Genomic DNA, 15,115 nt, shown 5'->3' on the forward strand with positions numbered 1-15,115 from the left:
GATCATTATAATATTAAAGAGGTTATCTGAGATAATAATTAAAAATATATATTATTTTATCAGTTCAAGTCATGAGATCATTGTAATTTATCTTTGTTGATATTGACTAGCACTGACTCATGATACGTCTCGTGTCAGTTAGTCAACAGGTTCCACTAACTCATAATATTAATTAACAAAGTATATAGCAGCGTGCTGGTGACATTATCCTCATAGACCACCATACGGATTCAGAATGGACCCCGGCTCTCACAAACGCTATCATCTCCATGAATGGGAACCAACAGACTTCTTTAATGCATATCATTCTAGAAAAACTGAAAAATATATCACTGATGAGACTGTGAGATTTCCAATGGAACAGCTATATAGGGTGGCAGGGCAAGGTATGTTCTGTTTAATACATTAGAACATTTAAAAAATATTACAAATTCTCATTTGTATTACATTTAATGTCTACCTAAAATCTATAGGGGACGTGTACCCTATTGTTCACTGCATGCCAAAAAATGTTTAACCAGGTTAATTAAAATCAATACTGCCACAAAAACAAACAAACCATTAATCAAAGATCTGGATGAAGCAAATTTAGATTGTGTCCAGATTTTTTTTTACAAATGAAATTACAACATTTTATATCTCTCTCTCTGCTGATGAATGAGTGGTTAAAATGGGAGAGGTGGGAGTAGGACGGCCCACTGTTACCCTTTCCCCTATCCCCCAGGCTGTGAGACTGGGGGAAACTGAGGGTAAATGGGGGATCTGGTGCAGTTTTATGTTCCTCACCCGTTGCCAGTGGTTTAGGGGTAAATAATTAAACAGCCATCAGTTTAACTTAAGGCCACTTCCCCTCCAGTTTCCAGACTGTGATATGGGGTGTTTTCCCATACAACGAATTAGGGGGCTTAGTCTTGTCCCTCACTCATTGCATATGGGTGAGAGGTTCAGAATGAATGTATAGGAATAGAAATTGATCCATTACAACTACAGATTTAATAAACTTATGCTTTGTATAAAAAATAAATACATATCCTTTGGTGAACAGGCTAATCAAATGCTTTCTACAGTTGTGCAATGCTGTACAATGTATAAATAGAACAATGACAGATACAATTTAGGAACTAGAGATAAAGAAAAATCAGTAATAATTTCATATACAAGAACGTGCAATGTGTAAAGATAAGAAAATAATTTGCCTAACATATAATCTGTATCTAGCCACATGTATTTACATGCATTATGTCAAATTCTTACAGTAATTTTTTTTTAAATAAACATTAAAGTCCTAATGCTTCTAAAATAAGTGTGTTTTTTAGAATTTTAAAAAAAAGTTTGTAAATAGTGATGTCCCGAACCGTTCGCCGGCGAACATAGCATGTTCGCGGTCGCGAACACGCGTGATGTTCGGTCCGCCCCCTATTCGTCATCATTGAGTAAACTTTGACCCTGTACCTCACAGTCAGCAGACACATTCCAGCCAATCAGCAGCAGACCCTCCCTCCCACCTCTATGACGAATAGGGGGCGGACCGAACATCGCGCGTGTTCACGACCGCGAACACGCTATGTTCGCCGGCGAACGGTTCCCGGCGAACTGTTCGGAACATCACTATTTGTAAATTGAGTGAAGTCTCAATTCTTCTAAAATTGAGCAACCACAGGAAAGCCCTGTTGGCTAGCTTGGATATGGAGTTGGCTAAGATCAAGAAAAAAAGTTCTAAAGTTATATGAAATATTTAATAGTAATTATTTTCGATATTTAAATGTATTTAATTTCAGCTCTTCCAATTAAATCTAAGTGAAAACCAGATTAAAAGTAATATTGGAGAAGTTTTTACCGTTGTTTATAGTTCTATTTTGGGACTTTTTCACTACAGGTAAAATTATGGGAGACTATTTGATTGATATTTCTGGTGGCTGTAACATTTACCATCTATTGCCCATTTTTGAGGTTTTCAGAGACATCACTATTTTAGAATTTAGTGATCTCTGTGTGAAGGATCTAGTGAAATGGAAGCATAGGGAGTCGGAAAGCTATGACTTTACTCATGCCTTATCGATTATGGAAGAATTGCAAGGCTCAAGGTAAGGATCAAGCTAACAGTCATACTTTTACTGACTATAGAATTATAGTTAATGACTTTCTGAAACATAAGACAAGACTGAAGACAAACCAATCCATGTAGTAGATCAGGGACAGAATTCAGTTTTTTTAATATTTATTTATTGTTGATAAATAGATTATTTTCCGTGTGCATTGTCCTACTATACTTTTGGTAACAAAATCAGTAAAATGATGCCTGAGCTTTGTAGTCCTATTGAAGAGCCATTGTTTTCAGGATAGATGTGGCCAGCTTCTTTTAGAATAAGGTGTTCATTAAGTTCATTAAGTGTGTTTATTTTTATATACTTGTTTATGTCTAGTTGTTATGTTTAATTTTTGCAATATCAAATTAAAAGGTTGTTTTTTTTAAATCCCGATACCAGTCGTATTAGTAGGAGTGGAAAATACATAAATTTTTCTTCATGGGTCATGCAACTTCTTCGGGTTATGTGGCTTTGCTCTGCCCAACATAGATCAGAACCTCAACTTGCTTGTTTAGGAAGTGTCTGTCACAGGGTCATTGTTAGGTTTCTAGGTTCCAAAGACACCAGGAGCTTCAGCCCAAACCAAACTTTGATGACACTTTCCCACAGTATGCATGAGTGTTTCACAGAGATCCTAAGGATTAAAACTCACTGTAAACTTAAATCACAGTGTGTACGAGTGTATCACAAAGCTCCACAGACATAAAACTGTCAGCAATGATCAGTGTGTATGATCACTAATATTATTAAGTTATAATACACCTGTCCTTCTGAACAAATAGTATGTCATCTATATATCGACACTATAGTGCCAAGCTCTGCATTACCCCAGATATATGTGGATTCCCAGACCTTCATTTAAATATTTGTGTATCGTGCCCTTTATATATAGATATACACACACACACACTCAGATATATAAATATGTATGTATATAAATATATATATATATATACACACAATACACAAGATCCAGTGCACTCACTTATCCACTAAACAGTAACTTCAATGCTGATAGATATTATTAGTTTTTTAAAAACACCCATCTAGGCAAAAATAATGTGGGTTTAGTTAAATTATCTGATTGTACATTGCATAAGCCTGCCACAATGTCAATATACCTCATCTTTGACAGGTCCTACTCTAACAACCTAATGTATTTTTGCCTAGATTAGGTGTTTTTAAAAAACTTATAAAATCTATCAGCATTGAAGTTGCTGTTTAGTGTATAAGTGAGTGTGCTGGATCTTGTGTATTGTATAAATTGGCCACCATATGAGGTCACATCTGTCCTGATGAAAGTTCTGTTGAGGAATTGAAACGTTGATGTCCTTGACAATAAAACAACAGCACTGATTATAAAGCCAGGAGTTCCGGTATTTTCTAAATAAGGTACTCTACCCCCACCCCCCCCCTTGCAGAAATAAACATTAGAAGCTCTTACCATTTGCCTTCACTGTCAATCACAGTGATGATTCATGTAACTTTTTGTGAAGATACATTCTGAATTATTGTGAAGACATGCTTCAACAGAAAAGAAACAGCATAAGTTATGACGGTGTATCAATTTTAATCTTTAGCAAGGTCACGTGCATACGTGAGTTTTAATACGACCTCATCTGTACATAGAAACATAGCAGCTCCATTAGTCCAATCTTTATGTAACTTAATATAGCTTAGTAATACAACCTCACATCATGCATTGTTATAATAATTATATATTATATGGAATTTTTTAATTTCCTTTTAGTTTTAGGCCAAAAAATACTAGACTTGTGAAATAGTTCAACACATTGATTGTCTGAAACAAATCTCTTTGATTTGTATTCAAATTCAACAATTTGTTCTGAAATTAAATGGAAATTCCAGCTTTGAAATACAACTATCAAATAATTAATGTTTAAAGACGAACCGAACGTTTGCCCAATTCTAATAGATATGTTGAACAATTTGGCAAGACTTATTTCCAAATAAGTAAAAACAAAACAGAGCAAATCAATTCTCCTTCTAACGACATGCTACAGATCACGTGTTATATGTATCTCCATTGTATGTATGCATTAAACTTTTAGCCATCTGGTTATATTTTTCAGCTTCAAGGGCAATGAAATGGAAAATGCTTTAAGAAGAAATATCTCACACATTTTAAAATGTGATTTCACCAAGGAAAACATTACAGATCCAGTCGTTCTACCAAAAGCAGACTGTGTGCTCAGTGTGTACATTTTCCATGCGGTTTCTGAAGATCTAGACGATTACTGCCGGAACCTGAAAAAAGTGTCATGCTTGCTAAAACTGGGTGGGCATCTACTGCTGTTTGGATTATTTAATGGCAAATATTACACTGTAGGTGGGAGCAAATATCACATATTAACATCTGATAAAACGTCTGTAGAGGAGGCTCTGAGAGATGCAGGATTTGTTATCGAAGACATGGAAGTGATAGAAAGCAAAATACGCAATGATACATCATATTGGGAACATTTGTGTTTTATTAAGGCCTTAAAAGAGAGAAATGTACTTGTTTAAATTGCGACTTAACCTAACGTTCCATATTAAAGGGAATGCATACTTGAAAATGGATTCTCTCTTTTAAGAATGCATTATATACCTAGTACACTAAATAAATTTTTGTTAACAAAATATATTTATATATTTGTTTAACCTTTTTTTAAATTCCTAGTGCTTGCTACTGACAATTGCACAACACAGTAGTGGACAGACCCTCTTTCAGCAAGAAGTTACTTATAAATCAGGATCTGCTTCTTTTTTTCTATAGGATTTAGTCTTATCTCTATCTAAGAATAAACATGCGCTCAGTACATGATTTTGTAAAATATGGACAACCCTGACACAACTGCCTGAGTGACAGGCTTGGTGGACTGGCTTACAGCTACAGCGATTATTTTACAAATCATTGCAGTTATAAGTCACTTTCCAAGCTGAGGATTGGTTCAGTTCAGTCTCTGTGCTCAAAAAGTATTAAACTATTCAACGTTGTTACGATGTTAAGATTCACCCTTTAAAATTTATGTAGCTAAATATGTCATGGAAAACCAGTGATAGATTGAATGTTACCTTTTTTCGTTCTCATAGTTGTAGAAAAAAAAATCTTTAACATTTATGTTCTTTGGAAAATTTCTTTAGATTGTAAGCATTTGTGCAGGACTGCCGAATCTACCATGTTGCTTGTTGAATATATACTGTTATAGAAATAAATAAATATATTACAACTTATAATGATGATTTTGAAATTATTTAAATTGTGACATAAATAGCCCACACAAATGAAGCTCTATAAAATTTTCAGACAGTTTTTATAGTTTTATATATTACATTTATTGTTGCCTTTTTTTTTTTTTTTTTACTTGATTTTATTTTAGACCTTCTTCATTTTACGAGAATGCACATGGAAAAAGAAGCCAACAATATTGGAATATATGTTTATAGAATGTATGATGTTCATGTTCAGTTCAGTTACTAATTTAAAAATATACGAAACAAATTAGAAATAAAATAGTGAATAAACAAGGAGAAGAAACCTAGCTTGTTTAAGTCAACATAAATCTTCTGGAAATGAAATTAAAGGGACACTATGGCCACTAGAACAACTATGGCTTAATGTAGTTGTTATGGTGTCTATATACGGTCCCTGCAGGCTTTTTTCTGTAAACACTGCCTTTTCAGAGAAAAGGCAGTGTTTACATTGCAGCCTAGGAACATATCTAGTGGGCACTCCTCAGAGGGCCACTAGAGGTGCTTGCTGGGGAAGTGCTGCACAGTGTATAGCTTGGACGCTGAACTTTCCTCATAGAGATGCAATGATTCAATAATCACTTCTGATGATGCTGTAAAGTGCTGTGGAATAAGTAGGTGATATATAAATGCAAACGTACACAGAAACACACATTAATGTACATATACACAGACTCAAACTCACAAATGAATGCATATACACAGAGACTCCTATACAAACACATTCATATACACACATAGACTCATATACAGAAAACCACATTCATATATACAGTCAGACTTGCCACACACAGATTCAGATTCATAACACACATGCATACACACACACACACACACACAATTACTAACAATAAAGCACCTTCGAAAGTGCTAAACCCCAGAAAACAAGCTTCCAATAAAAATGAAAATAAAGTGAATAAAAATTACAAAGGTGTGCTGTGTCATTAAGACAAAATGATGTTTCACTGTGATGACTTTTGAAAGTGCAATATCATTTAAAGATCAATATCCTTATATAGTGAACTTTCCAAGTGCAAATGTACAGTATCCACAAAAATCTTACAATAGTGCAAAAATATTATGCAGTGTAAATATAAAGTGTAATTATAATTTGTGTAATAGGCACATCCACACACTCTTCAGAATAAACTTAATACGTTACCAATCAGGTAAGTATATTGGACAAAAGTTCAGTGATGAATAATATACAGGGGGGGAAAAATGACAAAAAAACTATAGTGTAATATTGCTTTACACACAGTGAGATAACATATGTATGAAAAACCACTCTCAAATATAGAGCAGTGAAGTCTGCTCTAACTATAATCATTCTGAATGTGCTCTGATACAAGCAGGCATGAAGCAGTACTGCATAGGTAAGATGTTTATTAATCTTCAACAATTTAAACCTGCACACAGAGTAAGAGCGAAGCAGCACCTGGAGACAGACTTTATTTAGCTGGCAAACGATCCAAGGACAAGAGTTTGGATCCAAGAGGGTGCCTTCACCGGAGGGGTAAAGCTTGCAAGGGGGTTTACAAGCCTGGGATCCAAACATTCATTTAAATTAGTGATGAGAATCATGGTAAAGTCACAGTATATTAAAGAATATTGTTACATCAAAAACATATTACAATTAAAGGAAGTGAAAGGCAGAGGGGGCTGACTAGTTGTGCTAAGAGTGTCTGCATGTGAGAGAGTTCATTATGTCTTGCCTGATGCAATGGCATCTCTGTCCCTTCTGGCTTGCTTCAGTTTGTAAATTTATAGGTGAGATGGACACAGTTTTCTGATGTTGATGAAAATACTGGCAATGCTCTCAGCCGTCAGCAGACCACTTGTGAACCAGGCAGTCCATCGGGCCACCGGTCCCGTACAGCCAGCTCACTAGCCTGTGCCATCTGTAAATAGGTTTTTATGAACTGCGATATCGAGGTGACAACACTGGCAACCCTCCTTTGCTCCCTCACCAGCTGGCAGAAAACATCTTTCAGGACTGTGATGCGGTGAGGGTGGCAAGGGTGGAAAGCTGAATGAGGTCTCTGGATACAGGTGATGGTAGCAGTGGTGGCAGCAACCCTGATAGTGCAGGTGGAACCAGATAGAAGGTGTGGCAACTGCATCAGATAAAGTAATGGGAAGGTGGGGCTAACTGAAGTATTAGTGGATGGTGTAATGGGTGGAGCTGTAGTAGAGACATTAAAGTGTCCTGACCTTCCATTAAATGTCCCTTGATCTTTTTTCCAAACGATCCTCCTGTAGGAGTTGCACTCTGGGTGGTAGGAGAAACAATGATTCTTTGTAGAGCATGACCTGTAAGAAATGTGAGATAGACCACATCCTCAACCATTCTCCACATCAAAAACTTACTCACATCAGAGCCCTGGTCAGATATGGTATTGTAGTTATTTTACCCCATAGTCAAACTTAGATCCTGGGCCCCTTTGACATGCAATATATGCACATGCAAGCACACATGGGTTTGTTCCGTAAACAGTTCATTTGTAATTGAAAACCAAGGCCATTATTTAATATTTATGGATAAACTTGATAAGTGTTTCATTGTTTTGAAAAAAGTTGCTATAGTCACTGTTTTAGTAATATAGTCTACATTTTGCAAATTTTTTTCAATTCAATGCAGTCAGTTGCAAATAAGCTACATCTGTTCAGCAATAAATATTGGAGGATAGACAAGGTATTTAAATTACTGAAAATTTTAGCCCCCCCCCCCAAAAAAAAAACTGAGCTGGAACATTTTGGCTAATTTGTAAATTGTTTTGGTACATTTGGTTTACCATGGGTAATTGCTTTCCACAATTCCCAATTCGTTGAATTGCTGTGAATTCCTCCACTACAATTAATGGAGATTGGTGCAAGTTTAGCCCATTGTCTCAGAGTGATCAGCTGACACTTTCAGCCAATAGGCTAACTATGCACTGCAGATGCTTCTGGTCTTTTCATCTTTCATCAAGTAGTGGAGTTGGGGGGGGGAAGCATCTGGTGGCCACCAGGTTTGTGGTAAAACCATTCTAAAGTGGGTTATGGTAATTGGATTTTTCCTTAGATTTAGATTTTTAGAATTTGTATTTTTCCACGCAGCACTGAATGGGTTAAAATGTATTTGTACTTGTTGACCTTTATGTGCACCCATGCCTTTCACCTTAATGCCTTAATTATTAGAGTCAAAATTTGTTTAGAGCAGCTTAGATTTGCAGTAAAATGTATTAAACAATAAGGCAATATGGACATAGTTGCATGTTTTACCAAAGGTTCCACAGTCTGTGCGAAAAGTAATTGTTTCTCACATCTTATAAAGTCTGTTAGAATTTACATGACCACAGAGTTCTCTTGTTATCACAGGTTTCATCAGCATTTGCTTTTAACAAAATGAGCCCTCTAGTGCAGAAGTAAACAACCCCAGATGCTGTGGACTACACTTGCCATAATGCTGTTACAGGCATAATGCTGGCAAAGCATCAGGAGAGATGTTGTCCACAACATCTGGAGTGACGAAGGTTGCCAACCACAACTAGGGTATACTTTTTTGACTTTGCTTATTTGTTAATTGTTTTTTTTATTTTTTTATTTGCAGAGCTAGAGAGAGAGATACATTTTGACTTTTTTCTGTGACTTGAAAATCAAGGGGCACACATTTGATAGCTGGATATTTTTCTGGACGGTAGAGAGTGCCTAACAATTCTGTGCTGCATTCTGCTTATTGATAAAGAAGGCCCCAAAATACTTACTTCCTAAAATCATCACACATTGACAAGAGAATTACAAAATGTTGGGTATTTTGGATCAACTGTTGCATTTCTATTGTAAGTTGGTCACATTTCCCTCTTTAGTAAATAACTCTTTAAGATATCAGTGTAATATTTAAGAGGTTATCTGAGCGATTACTTAAAAAATAAATAATTTGGTCAGCTGAAGTCATGAGCACATTGTAATATATAAACGTGTTGACATTGACTAGCACTGACTCATGATAAGTCTCATGTCAGTTAGTCAGTAGGATCCTCTACCTGATAATATTAATTAACAAAGTATATAACAGCTTACTGGAGACATTATCATCATACAACACCAAAGGCATTCAGAATGGACCCCAGCTCTCACAAACGCTATCATCTACATGAATGGGAACCAACAGACTTGTTTAATGCATATTTTTCTGGAACAAGTGAAAACTATATCACTGAAGAGACTGTGAGGTTTCCAGTTGAACAGCTTTATAAAGTGGCAGGACAAGGTATGCAATGTTTAATACATTAAAAAAACACTACACATTCTCATTGGTATTATTTATATATATATATACATTTTTTTATTTTTTGCAGTGCATAGAGTAACATACAGGCATTTCAGGACATCATAGTAAAACAAAGAGTTAAAAAGAAAAGAGTACCTTAGTACACCACAGGTAATACACGTTTTGTGTAATGGTATAAGCACTATGCACAGTCTGTCAGCCAGTAGCAGGGTGAAAATTAACATAATGAGCATCAACAGGTCTGTGGTAGAAATCATAAGAGTAAATAAGGAATAAAACCATACAGCTTGTCTATAAGTGTTAGCTTCCAGGAAGCCCCCCAATCAGTTTAAGTGTGAAACAATTTTGTAGTTGTATAATGCTCCCAAAATAAATGTTTTCTTAGGTTTTTTTTTTTCTTTAATTCTTCAAAAAAATTATGAACCATAGGAAAGCCTTGTTGGGTAGCTTGGAAGCAGAGTTGTAAAGATGAAGAAACCAGATAATAAACAAAGGGAAGTTTTCTTTGCTTTGTTGTTGTTGTTTTTTTTTAATCTTGGTTATTTTTCTACGCAGGTCAAATTCAAGGAGACTATTTGATTGATATTTCTGGTGGCTGTCATATTCACCATCTATTGCCCATTTTTGAGTTTTTCAGAGACATTACTATTTTAGAATTTAGTGATCTCTGTGTGAAGGAACTAGTGAAATGGAAGCATAAGGAGTCAGAAAGCTATGACTGGACTCACGCCTTATCGATTATGGCAGAATTGCAAGGTACGAGGTAAGGATATCGCTACCAGCCATGTTTTTGATGAATATTGAATAAAATATATGTGCATTAACTTTTCTGAAATATATTTTAACAAGTTTTTTAGAGAAATAGCAGAGAACTGGAAGGCAAATATATCAATGTAGTCAATCAGGGACAGAATTCTGTTCTTTTTGACTATTCATTTATTGTTTATATTCTCTGTTACACAGACATGTACATGTCGCAAAAGAATGGATGAGTCTCTCTATACAGATATTGATTCTTAAAGACTCTTTAGTAAAATTTAATACAGGTAGTCCTCACTTTGCAACTTACCTGCATAACAATGGCTCACAGTTACAACCAGCTCTGAAGCTCTGAGATTCGACATTAGGTTAGAGAGATTCCCTGCTCTGGTGAGCTAGTCTATGCTCGGGGAATTTTCCCTTTAACATAGATTAGAAGGATTTCCTGTGCTAGTGAGATGGTCTGTGTTCAGGGAATTCCCCTCAACATAGACCTTTCCTTTAGCGCATGCTCAATACTGACCAATTCATTTTATGAAGACTCGTAAGAGCGAAACCTGGTCGGTAGAGGAGGATCATCTATAAAACAAAAAACAGTCTGCCACTTCCCCAATGTAGAGTGCTGTTATGATAACATTTTATCATCAATGTACAAAAAGATGAATAAATAGATTATCTTTCAGATACAAAGCCCTACTATAAATTATCAGTAAAATTGTGTCTAAATTTTGTGATCCTTTTGAAAAACCATTAGGGGAGACGCAAAATGTGTCTAGCTTTTTTGATATACTATGTTGATTAAGTATGTTTATTTTTACATACTCATTTATGCCTAATTATTATGTTTAATTTTTATAACATTTAAATAAAGAGATATATTTTTGGGAAATCCTGGTATCGGTCTCTTCAATAGCAGTGCAAAGCATAGATCTGAATTTTTTTCATGTATCATGCACCTCTTTCAGGTTAGGTGACTTTGCTCTGCCCAACATAGACCAAAAGGTTTAGCTTGTTTAGGGAATGTCTGCCACAGAGACATTTTTCAGGTTTCTAGGTTTCAAAGACACCAGAAGCTTGAGCCCAAATTAAACCTTAATGACACCTCCCCACAACATGCATGAGTGTATCACAGAGATCTCAAGCAATACAACTCACTCTAAACTTAAATCATGGTGTGTATGCATGTATCACAAAGCTCCACAGAAATAATGCTATGAGCAATGTGCAATGTGTATGAGTGTACTACAGATTTCCATAGCAATACATTTCACAACCTCACCAAAACAAAACTCTCAGGAATAGTTTATGAAAATAATGAAAGCGCACATTTTATGTTTGCAGAATAAGCATGTGAAGTGAAAAAAAGAGAAAAATAAAAAGTAAAAAAATAAATAAATAAATAAAAATGAAATTAACAATAACCCCCCACCCAACCTTTTCAGTGTTATAGGAATCTTTCACAGGTGGTATAAATTAGTCCCAAATTAATCAAGACACCACTAATCAAATTTCATATGTAGGCCATTGGATTAGTCAGTTTTTAATGTATACATCCAAAAAGCTTCTCTATAAGTCAGTTTTTAATCCAATTACTCTTTCTTCAGTCTACCTGTTATAAAAGAGGGACATAAAAAATATTAAAGCTTTCTAAACTAAAATGTGTAGAGAATGTTCATGATACTCAATGTAATTACAAAAAATATTTAGAGATAATACACCCCCTTCCAAACCAACAATATGTCATCTATATATCAACACCATAGTACCAAGCACTGCATTACCCCAGATATATTTAGATTCCCAGCCCCTCATGTAAATATTTGCATATTTGTGCATCTTACCCCTTATACACACACACATACACACACATATATATATATATATATATATACAGCATTAATGTATTATTTGCACCCAGGTGTCAATATAGGCAGAAATATATTTTTACGTAAATATATACATACACATGTTTTGAATACTGTTTACATATACTGTAACTGCTCTCTCTAGTGGTTGTGGTGCTTAGACTGTTTTGTTTTTTTATTCACATTTTTTTTAAATATTCCCATCCGAAAATAAACATTAGAAGCTCTTACCACTTGCGATAGATTTGTTTTCTTTATTTACTTTTTTTCTTAAACAAAAAAAGGATGGTTCTTAGGCCCAATTGCTCATATGGACAAGCCTTCAATGTCAATCACAGTGATGATTCATGTAATATTCTGTGAAGATACATTCTGATTTATTATGAAGACATGCCAAACAGAAAAAAGTGGGTGAAATTACCCAGACCTTGTAGTAGCTGCTATGAGTTTGAAACTGAACTTTTAATACTAACAAAAGAAAAGAAAAAAATTAACAACAAAATAAATACAAAACATACTCAATATTGCAAAATCCCAGAATGGAAGATGCACAAAATCATGAAAAAATGAAGTACTGTATATACTTGAGTATAAGACGAGTTTTTCAGCACATTTTTTGTGCTGAAAACCCCCCACTCATCTTATACTCGAGTCAATTGTCTGTATTATGGCAACTTACATTGCCATAATACAGACAAGGACCGGGGGCTGGCAGGAAGCTGTTACTTACCTTTCCTGCAGCTCCTGTCAGCTCCCTTCTCTCTCCTCCGGTCCGTGCAGCTCCCAGGTAAGCTCCCTCTGTAAATCTCGCGAGAGCCGCGGGGTCAGAGCATTGCCACGGGTTACCGTGGCAATGCTCCGTGCGGCCGCAAGACTTGCAGAGGGAGCTGACCTGGGAGCTGCACGGACCGGAGGAGAGAGAAGGGAGCTAACAGGAGCTGCTGTGAAGGTAAGTAACAGCTCTCTGCCAGCCCCCCTCCTACAGCCCATCCACTGGACCACCAGGGAGTGAGAGCCCCCTCCCTGGCCAGCTAACAAGCAGGGAGGGGGGGACGAAAAAAAATATTAATAATAAAAAAATAGTAATAAAATAAAAAAATAATATAAGAAAAAAAATTATATTAAAATAATAATTAAATAATAATAAAAAATGCCCACCCCCCACCAATGCTCTCCATCACACACACTGAACTCATACACACACACTGCATTCATACACACACACACTGCACTCATACACACACTGCACTCATACACACACTGCACTCATACACACACACTGCACTCATATACACACACTGCACTCATACATACACACACTGCACTCATACATACACACACTGCACTTATACACACACTGCACTCATACACACACTGCATTCATACACACACTGCACTCATACACACACACTGCACTCATACACACACACTGCATTCACATACACACACTGCGCTCATATACACACACTGCACTCATACATACACACACTGCACTCATACACACTGCACTCATACACACACTGCATTCATACACACACTGCACTCATACACACACACTGCACTCATACACACACACTGCACTCATACACACACTGCACTCATTCACACACACTGCATTCATACACACTGCACTCATACACACACTGCACTCATACACACACTGCATTCATACACACACTGAACTCATACACACACACTGCATTCATACACACTGCACTCATACACACACACTGCATTCATACACACTGCACTCATACACACACTGCACTCATACACACACTGCATTCATACACACACTGCACTCATACACACACACTGCATTCATACACACTGCACTCATACACACACACTGCATTCATACACACTGCACTCTAGCTGCACTGTAGCTGCTGCATTTCCCACCCTAGTCTTATACTCGAGTCAATAAGTTTTCCCAGTTTTTTGGTGTAAAATTAGGGGCCTCGGCTTATATTCGGGTCGGCTTATACTCGCGTATATACGGTATATACACAGAAACAATAAGAAACAAAATAAGGTTAATTCTTGCAGACCTCTAGCGTAGAATGACAGGCTATAATATCTGTTAGTAAGGATTGTTATTTTGTAGCAATATTAACAAACAGTTGCTTGATAGCCCTTAAAAAGTTGGTTGCAGTCCAGACATAGTATTATGAGCTCCCGTTCAGAGCTGTAGGGCAGCACTACCTAAGCAGTGCTTTCAGGCTGCTGGTTTTGAACAGAATTACAACATAAAAACTGTCTAGGAAATTCTAGAGACATGCGCTCCCATTTTGCTCCCATTTTAGTTATTTTATTATTAAGACATGCTTTACCAGAAAGACAGCACCATTTAGGTGTATCAATCATAAACATTAACAAGGCCACATGACTATGTGGGTAGTAATGTGACCTCATATGATGTTTCTTTTTATGACTTCACAGCATGTATTGTTATAATCAGTATATATTACATGGAATTTCCAGAAATCCATTTAACTATTGGCAAATAAATACTAGATTTGTGAAAAAATGCAATAAATTGATTTGTCTGAAAAAAAACGCCTTTGATGCGTATTCAAACTAATCGATTTGTTCTAAAAATAAATGGAAATTCCAACTCTGAAATACAACACTAACGGAAACAGCTCATCCGCTTAAAACAAATTGAGGGGTTTTGATATGAATAAATCAGTTAATTCTCAGATTACTCATAATGTTTATTGATAAACCAAATGTAACGGAGCTCCAGTACTCCAACCGAGTACCTCCGCCATGTCTGCTTTCTCGTAGCTTTTAGGGACCCTGGAGCACTTCAGACCCGGTTGCCAAAGCTTGACTGGGATCACTTAGGGCATTTTCCACCCTGGATCAAACAC

At 36.2% G+C, this 15,115-nt stretch overlaps 1 protein-coding gene across 1 annotated transcript; it reads left to right on the top strand.

Moving 5' to 3' along the window:
• The first annotated feature begins 235 nt into the window (after nucleotides 1–235).
• LOC134576994 (nicotinamide N-methyltransferase-like) lies at nucleotides 236–4,616 on the top strand. Its single transcript, XM_063435644.1, has 3 exons — nucleotides 236–386; nucleotides 1,877–2,084; nucleotides 4,181–4,616. Exons 1-3 carry the CDS (start codon nucleotides 236–238, stop codon nucleotides 4,614–4,616), a joined length of 795 nt encoding a protein of 264 aa, XP_063291714.1.
• Nucleotides 4,617–15,115: the final 10,499 nt, after the last annotated feature.

Source organism: Pelobates fuscus, chromosome 11, assembly GCF_036172605.1.
Source record: "Pelobates fuscus isolate aPelFus1 chromosome 11, aPelFus1.pri, whole genome shotgun sequence".
NCBI lineage: Eukaryota > Metazoa > Chordata > Amphibia > Anura > Pelobatidae > Pelobates > Pelobates fuscus.